Source organism: Vigna radiata, chromosome 5, assembly GCF_000741045.1.
Source record: "Vigna radiata var. radiata cultivar VC1973A chromosome 5, Vradiata_ver6, whole genome shotgun sequence".
Classification (NCBI taxonomy): Eukaryota; Viridiplantae; Streptophyta; class Magnoliopsida; order Fabales; family Fabaceae; genus Vigna; species Vigna radiata.
Window position 1 is genome coordinate 22,292,540 of NC_028355.1, and position 9,075 is coordinate 22,301,614.

Consider the following 9,075-nt stretch of genomic DNA (forward strand, 5'->3'; position numbering starts at 1 on the left):
AACTTGTAATCTTTTAAATAAATTTCAGCATTTTGAAAATTTATTTTTCTATAAAAATATCTGTAGTTGAATAAAAGGTGAATAATAAAGTACTTCATTTAAAATAATGACTATTTAAAAATATTTTTTAAAAAACAATTATGTTTCTCGCTTTAATTGCTAATCCAAAATTTAAGGGATAATGGTAATAATATATGTTTAGTAATTAGGAAGACTTTAAATCTAAAATAGAAATTTTCAGAAGATTTATTGATTTAAAAATTAATAGATAACATAATTTTAAAAACTAAATTGTTAATCTAATCTTATCCTTTAGTTCAACCTTACCCATTTCATTTCATTTTCAACCTCGAACCTCCAGCCAGATGTTGGTTTGGGAATTTGCATGTATGCAACGACGGTGCACTGTACTCAAAGCATGTGAAACAATAAAAGATTATTGGCCTTCTTAAATTATAAATAAATTTGATTAATACTGTGTTGTTCCTGTTAATGTTGTCGACTTCCTTGTAAATTTCAGTATTAGCATAATAGTAATCCAACCATACAAACCACAGCTACGGGAGTATTAGATGTTACGAACCGATAACAACGTTTGTGTCAGCGCATGAAAGGAAGAAGTCTCCAATATTTTGTGACAATTACTACTTTTGCTCCTTGTGATGGAGCATTGCTTTTGGCACATTAAAAATTGAAAAATATCATGTTTCCTTTTCTTCTATGCATTTGAAAAGATAACACGAAATACTCATGGAACCTATAAGTTAAATTTGTTTTCATCTTTCTAATGCTATCTACCTTATTAATCATCTAGTTCAAATATTTAAAATTAAATAAAACTAAAAACTTTAATTGATACTACTTAAAACTTCTAAATTAACAAATAAATTGAAACAGAATTTTCATTTAAGAATGACAAATATAAAAGCAAAACAGAATTTTACAGAACAAAAAAATAAACAAAAATTTCCCATTATTTCACATACGCTGAATTTATCTTTTTTCAATTATTTCAGGGTCGAAGTAAATTAGATGATAATCGATGAAAGATTAAAGGTTTAACCATACGAATATAACCGATGTTTTCATCAAATTCTGGCCTACGCCTTGGTTGGCTTCTTCACTAACTTGAATGCATCAAATATTGATGCCTTTGGTTGAACTTTGGAATTCTGCAAACTGTGCTCTGAAAGATGGGAAGACTTCCTTAATATATCCAAAAGAGATACATTTGACTCTTGAGATGTAGAATTCGAGGTAGTATTTTGGTTCTGTGTATTTCGTTGGAACTTGGTGGAAGCCGCTTTCGGTGGTTGGCTTTCCCTTGGAATCTGTTAAGTTCATCGGGAAAGAAACACATCTTCCAGATTAGCATCAGTACCAACTCCAACCAAAATTACTAATGTTATGTTATGCTAATAATAATTGCTAAACAGATGCAAAAGAAATGTTGTAAAATATTAATTTCATAAGATTAATTATTAGTATTAGAACGTTGAGACACCTCAAAAATATTTGGAAGAGTGTTTGATGCGCATTAATAAAAAAATTACCATAATATCCATCAGAATTATTTATATTGTAAAAAAAGTAAACTATAAAAATAACAAGTGTTTATGAATAAACATCTCCCTAGAATATAAAAAAAAAAATCTAAACTAAAAGAAATTAATGTATAAAAGATATCATTAATTTCACCAAAATTTTACAATTAACATAAACTAAATTTATTTTCTAGAAAAACATTTTATCTTTAAGATACTTATAGAAAAGTTCAGGAAAACATACTCGTGTATAATTTAGTCAAACTTTTAGTATAAAAATGATTTCACAAACGTTTTCACTAGATGTATTTCAAACGAATATCTCCGAAGTCTGAAGTAATGGCAACAATTTTTCAAAAACCACAGAAAGGTTTATGGCATATTTTTTTTCAGCTAGTTATTACCGCATCAGAAGAATCCTCTGACATCAAATACGAACTTCTGCTGTCGCTGTCATCTCGACCAAATACAAATGATCGGACTTTGCATGATCCATGCTTTCCAGAAGTGGGCATAAAACGATCTGAAGCCCGACCGACAAAAGATGACTGCAATATTTAAAATATAAAAAAGAAACTAAGAATTGGCACATAATATATAATTGAAGACAATGTAAACGCACTTTTGTGATCTAAATATGTTCAGATAAGTATTTAAACATATAGAGTATGACACATGTATCAGAAAGGGGCGTTTAATAGATAAATAGCTTCATAACAGAGTAAAAATAACTAACCTTTGATGATATTTGTATGTTCTGTCCACTGGTTGGCATAGCAAAGATGGCTGCAACATAGATTAATGGCAAAAACCATTAGTATTCTCACGACCTGGAAGCTTTATTGATATACATTGCATAGGTTTTGCTCACTGCAATATGGTGAAAATGGAACTTATAAAACTTACAAGTAGTTCTTCCTTTTCTCTTAGTATCGGGCACATTTAATTTCTTTATGAGACTGAAAACACCCTTGCTACTTTCGTCCTCAGCTGGTGAAAAGAATGTAGCTTTCTCTTCCTGCTAGCACATTATAATAACTAGATCAATTCCTATTTGGTTACATGAGTATATCAGTACACATGGAGATGCAAATTATATGAATTCAAGTTAAAACAGCTATAGTAAACTTCAGCACATTTATAAAAGACACGATAACTGCAGTAAGCATTCATATGGTTTACTTAGAAGTGAGAACTCACAGTTTTATAATAGAGGCGTTGTCTAGCTAGCTTCTCAGTCTCTTCATCATCAGATGATACATATTTATCATCTTTATCTGAAAACATCTGTGGGATCATCTGCTTCATCTTTTTCAGAGTGGCCCTCAAGGATTCTGCTGGAGCAGCATATTCTTCAGCTTCATCATCTTCATCGTCATCATCACTTTCATTTTCCCTGCTTTCCTCATCTTCCTCTTCGACTGATGGTGTTTCTTTCAATTTTGAGCCACAATTTAGTTTCCGGAGAACACTATCCACTCCAGCTGTATCTTGTTGTTGAAGCCACTGTTGGTGGAGTTGGTCACGCTTTTCTTTATCATTTGGCTTTTCATCACATTGAGTTGCAATCATGTCATTAAGTTCCTCGATATCATCATCATTGTCTTCTTCACCTTCAGTATCTTGGAAGCGCTGTAGATCATGATCACTGTCATCCTCCTCTTCTGCTTCTTCATCAACAAAAGCCCTAACAGGGTCCCCATTTGACAGTAAAGTCAAGTGAACTGATCCATGTACAAGTGGATCTACGTTCTCCTTGTCGTTGTCCTCTTCATCAGAAGAGCTGGAGAAAAGAAGTTGTCAAATTTTGTATTTTAGAACAAAGTGCGGCAAAAGTAACCACTAATCAGTTCCTTAACTTGGAACAATTAGAAGTCGTGTTTTGCCAAAGAAAAAGATCCACAGATCAATATTACATATCAATTGGTATCTTTCACCTCCTAACAAGGGTTTGCAGAAACAAGACCACACCGTATTGTTATTTGACTAATTTCTATGTGTTTTCAAGGTTTTAATAGAACCAAAATTAGGAAAAGATTAAATAAGAACACTAGTTTCATAGTAGTGTAGTAATGGCAACATAGTCATAGATGGCAATAATTGGCAATGGAGTATTAAACATTAAATGTGATGAATTGTCTGCGTTAGCAAATCTTTTGATAAAGCAAGAAAAGAAAAATAAAAAACTTACTCATCATCATCCGGACAAGCAGAATCAAGTTTCAAGTTCATCGATAGCAATGATGGGGCAAAAACTTCTTCCGAAGGATTGTTTGACTTCTCGTTTACGGCATCTTCCTTAGTCTCACTTCTTTCGGAATCAGAGAAGAGTTCCTGGAAATTGCATATAAACAAGCAATTAGTCTACAAAATCGAAAGCTAGTGGCAAGGACCCCAGAAAACAGACTATTGGAAAACCTGTGTATCACCAATAGGAGCTCGAAATGCATGTTCAGGCTCCGAACCCATGGCCTGAAATTCAATAGAGATTTAGAAATGATTCAAAATACATACACTTACAAAAAAAAAAAAAAAAACTAATAATAAGTTAGGGGAAAAAAAAACTTAGTATAGCACATACAAATGCCACACTCCCAAAAACAAGACCAAAAATAACATTACATCTCCCCTAGTTGAGCAAAAGAAAACACCTAATAGCGTTTCATAATCAAAATGAAACATTAAGCCACGATAAACTGCATAAATTGACTCACTGTGGGAGAAAGAATGCTTCCCGAACAAAGATTATCTTTAGCAACGCCAGATTCAACATTTAACGTCCCAGAATCACTCTTCGCGGGTGTAGGGCAAGTAGCTGGCATTTCTTCCGGTTCATCCTTTTCTACATAATCAGCTACCCCCTCATCCATCAGGTTATCGTCATCATCTTCAGAAGAAGCACTAGATCTAAAAAGCAGGTGGACATGAGTGTGTTTTCTAAGGTTAAAAATGCGTGCTAAGCAAAATATTTATGCAAATCCACCTACTTCTTTAAAATCTCCAATTTCCTCTGCCGAATTTTATCTAATATCAAAGAAATTGGCTTTTGAACGAGAGGAGCAGGTTTAAAAGCCGCATCTCTAGTTTCTATTAAAATCACAGCGAACTGTTAGAACGTGTAAAAACTCGAATCTCCACTAGATCGAAAAAACGATTATTGCTTAAAAAGTAATCCGTACCTCGAAGGAGCCTTTGAGACTCGGCTCGAAGATTTTTCATAGTTTCTCGCCGTTCCTGTTAGATCATAAAATCCACAAATTAGCAATTCCGAAACTAAACGCATCAATACTCAAAACGATCTAACAAAATAGGAAAACGCAGCAATCCACCTTCTCGGCTTTTCTCTTGTTGATGGCAGATTCTTTAGACTTCTTTTCACTTCCATCACTGCTGACAATCCTCTTCTTTTTCTTCTCTGGCATGTCAGTTAAACTACGTCGTTTCCTCTCTACTTCGTCGGTATTCAAAGCCATAAAATCATTGCCGGCCTTCAGATCCCTAACCTCTTGACTCTCACCAACAACCTTTCCGTGTTCCTGAAATACAGAATCAAAATCCCTAACCTCTTGACTCTCACCACCAACCTTTTCGTGTTCCTGAATTACAGAATCAAAATCCCTAACCTCTTGACTCTCACCATCGACCTTTTCGTGTTCCTGAATTACAGAATCAAAATCGAGAACCCTCTTCGCGCCCAAATCATCATCTTTGACGGTTACGCCACTTGGAAAGCCGGACCGAGGACCTGGACTAGGACTTGGCACCTGATCTTCATGATCGGACCCAAATCCTCCGTTTGACACCGTGAAGTGTTTTTCGCATTTTCTGGATTCATAAGAAACAGCAGGCGAGGATGGAGGATAAGAAGGTTCGGGAAGCTTACTTGCTTTCTTCAAACGCTTCAGCTTTCGTTCGAGGACGGGAGATGAAGGCAATATCGCAAGGTCGTCGTCGCTCTCCATGGATGATTCTGAACTGAGTTTCAGAGTTTTGTTGAATCAGGATCTTTGCTTTGGAAACGAAAGCCGCAAGACTCTGCAAATAAAGAGGGGTCGTTGCATCATTATACCCTAATGAAATGGCGGCAAACACTTTCGAAATTAGGAAAAGGCGCCAAGGGATATCACCCCTTCGTAATTTCTTATGTTTTTTAATTTCTTACGTAATACAAACTTGTTGTCTATTTGTTTAGGAAAAGAACATTTTTTTTTATTTTTTTTTACTATATCTATTTCTTATAAAAAAAAAGTTATAAATTGTTCCTCAAGAAAAGCTAGAAATCTTTTTTCCTTTTTTTAAAAATAAATATATGTTTAATCCCTGTAATTACAAAGGCGAAATGTGTTTTACAAACTAGTATAACAAACTCGATTTAGTTTAATTTAAAATGATTTATAGAAAGTGACATATAACTTTATTTAAATTTTAAGAAGATGATATAATTATAACATTGATGTTTAAAGACAAAATTAATTTTTTTAAATAAAATATTAAAACCAATCATTTATTTTTATATCATATGTTTTATCATGGCCTATTTTATTTTTAAATTAAAATTTCTTATTTACAAAATTGGTCTTAAGTCTTAGTTTTTCTTCTAAATTTGAAATTAAAAAAGAAAAGAGTTATAGTTTCTCAGTTTTCGAATCCAGTGACTTTCTTTAGAATTTTTATTTTAAATATTATAAATGTTGTAATTGAATACCCAAAACGAAGCATTTAAACTACAAGTTGACATATAGTTTTCATTTTTATTCGTTTGATAACTTGTACGAACACTAAACTTTCACTATTTAATGTTACATTTAGTTGTCTAACAATTAAAAATCCACCAAGGACATCAATAAGATTTAAGAATCTTTATTGCTTACAACTTGCAACAAATTCAATTAGATTTTCTGTTATTTTTTCCTAGTTTTCAATGAATTCCATTATATTTTTCTATTTTAGATCTTAATATTTATTCTTTCCAGTTTAGTTTTCAACTTTATTTTTATGAGAATTTTCAATTTAAAAATTATATTGTTAAACTCCCGTAAGGTCATTTGTGGTGTTTTGTTTGAGGAAAAATTGTTGCCATAAATCTTTTGCCTTGTTGGATCTTTATATGGAATTGTTGGAATTGCATTTGCTCACGTAAAGTGGATATCTTTTTAAAAATTGTTAGTAAAATTATTATAAATAAAATATTTTTAATTATTAAACCTGTCCATTCTGACCATGTTAGATTTGTATTTTCTTTCGTATTTGGTAGATTTAAACTATTATTTAAAAAGTGTGTCAATCAATTTAAAAGTTTCACTAATAGATCATACAATATTTTGATCTCAGAAAATAAAACTAATGAATATTTAGACATCAGAATAATGGATTAATATCATCACTTTCTACGATACCAATGTTATATCTCACGATTTATAGACATATATCTCTACAATTAATATCATCTTAATAGGTTATTTATTTATATCAATGAAGTAACCTAACTAATATGAATGTTTTTTAACTCTAATTATGTATGTGTTTCGATAAATAATTTATACTTTTTTATTCAGTTTCTAAATATTACACATGTCAAACACTCAAACAATATAATTTCACATTGTACAATGTTATCATCATTGAGTACATTAAAATAATTATAATATTTTATTACAAACTATTCATTTAAATTACAACTTATTATAAACCACTATTATTTTATTTTAATATGATTCGATAATTCTTAATTTATAATATTTATAACAAGTAATTTTATGATTACTATGACAGTATTCTTAAAATTTGTTACAATCACAATGTTAAAAATAATATAAAATTATTATTTAAAAAAATGTAATTGGAACTTTTTTCTTACAAGGCCCTATTAATTTAAATATATTTCTCTCAGTTTTTTTTTTTCTAATTTAAAGTAACAACTCCAATTCCATTTTAATATAATTTACTGCATGTACATTTAAATTTATACATTTTGTCTTTGAGAATAAAATCATGATGATATAATTTTATTCGTCTATATTCATTAAAACATTTTTCTTATTTATCTTACTCATTATATTATATATAAATTTTTCTGTTTTCCTTGATTTAAACAACCCACCTTTCCCTCCTAATCTAGTCCCCAAATTCATCTCTCATCCAAATAAAGTCTAGAGTTTAATTAGTGTTTTTTCCATTTATGATAAAAACATTATAACTTGATTATGATATAAATTTTACTAATCTTATACTAAATGTATTTCAATAGGTTACAGTGTCAAAATTGGTATGTAAATATTTTTAGATCAATAATAATAAAGTAGTATAAAGGATCAATTCAACATATTTAGATTTGATGGTCTCATGACCACGATTTAAATGTTTATTTTGTAAATATAAGACATGTTCAGAACTATGACATAATGAAGTTGAACACAAATTAAAAAAAAAAAATAGTTTGTAGACTTTTATGATAATCAAGTATCTTAATTTATTTATTTGTATGGATAATGATATTTATACAACATTTTTTTGACAATATTTGAACATTGATTACGTGTCAATTTGTAATTGGTCAAAAATTACTCCATAATCAATAATAATAATCATAAACATTATTGTGGAGTAATTTTTGACCAATCACAGATTGACACGTGATCAATGTTCAAATGTTGTCAAACAAATGTTGTCTAAATATTATTATCCTATTTGTATTGTGGTGTAAATAATAAAACAATGTAGTTGTTTTACAAACATGAAAATTAAAACCAAATGGAACTTAAATCTTTATAATCTACAAATGATATCTTTAATTAATATTAAGAATAAATATTGTTATATAGAATTTAGGAGGTATAAAACAATTTTAAAAATGGTTTTTTTAATAAAATAATTTATATCATAATATATTATAGTTTTAGTTTTTTTAATTTTTTATGATATGACGTTATCTATTAAATTATTGTAATTAATTGTTTTAGTATTTATTTTTAATAGATAATAAGTTTAATCCATTTAACTCATGTTTAATACCGACTAATCTTAAATTTCAATTTTGAAAAATATATTTCGATTGAAACAATTAATATGACAATATTGTTCTGCAAAAAACTATTATGTACTTGAAAAATAGTTTATTCTTTTTTATATAATTAAGGACATCAATTAATTTATATTTTTCAATGGTGTAAGATATTTAATTTAAAATCCATCAACAGTGTGTTACGAGTTATTTGTCACTAAAATTTCTTCTAAACATTTTTAATTACATGTATTTTTTCATTCTCGTATTTGTAATAAATAATAATTATTATACAATTCAAATACTTTGTAATAAAAACAAATATTTCCTTATAGAAAGTATTTATATTGATGACAAACAACATATAAATGAGCTTTTTTTTAAGTTTGAGTGCAATTATCTTCAGATTAACCTACATTATTAGAATCAGTTTGTTTAATCACATTCACTCTTTTTTTATTACATCATATGTATTCCACACTCATCTCTTTTCATAATATTTCTCTAACTAGAACTGAAGCAGACTAAATA

At 29.6% G+C, this 9,075-nt stretch overlaps 1 protein-coding gene across 3 annotated transcripts; it reads right to left on the reverse strand.

Annotated features, from left to right (window-relative positions):
* Positions 1-950: 950 nt before the first annotated feature.
* Positions 951-5,611, reverse strand: LOC106759932 (transcriptional regulator ATRX). 3 transcript variants are annotated; one of them, XM_014643327.2, is made up of 12 exons: positions 5,168-5,605; positions 4,874-5,080; positions 4,724-4,778; positions 4,532-4,631; positions 4,259-4,451; positions 3,963-4,016; positions 3,736-3,878; positions 2,745-3,327; positions 2,451-2,565; positions 2,281-2,330; positions 1,949-2,092; positions 951-1,331 (listed from the first exon to the last, which is right to left on the reverse strand). In XM_014643327.2, the coding sequence occupies exons 1-12, from the start codon at positions 5,504-5,506 to the stop codon at positions 1,101-1,103; spliced, it is 2,214 nt and encodes a 737-aa protein (XP_014498813.1). In that variant the 5' UTR covers positions 5,507-5,605; the 3' UTR covers positions 951-1,100. The 3 variants fall into 3 exon arrangements, with proteins under 3 accessions (XP_014498813.1, XP_014498811.1, XP_014498812.1); XM_014643325.2 differs by having other exon boundaries at positions 4,874-5,611; XM_014643326.2 differs by having other exon boundaries at positions 2,451-2,562; positions 4,874-5,606.
* Between the last annotated feature and the right edge of the window lie 3,464 nt (positions 5,612-9,075).

Coding starts and splice junctions, on each gene's coding strand:
- LOC106759932 (XM_014643325.2), bottom strand. CDS start 5,506: ATGGAGAGCGACGACGACCTTGCGATATTGCCTTCATCTCCCGTCCTC. Junction 4,632..4,723: donor GTCTCAAAGGCTCCTTCGAG/GTACGGATTACT, acceptor TGATTTTAATAG/AAACTAGAGATGCGGCTTTT. Junction 2,566..2,744: donor AACGCCTCTATTATAAAACT/GTGAGTTCTCAC, acceptor ATAATGTGCTAG/CAGGAAGAGAAAGCTACATT.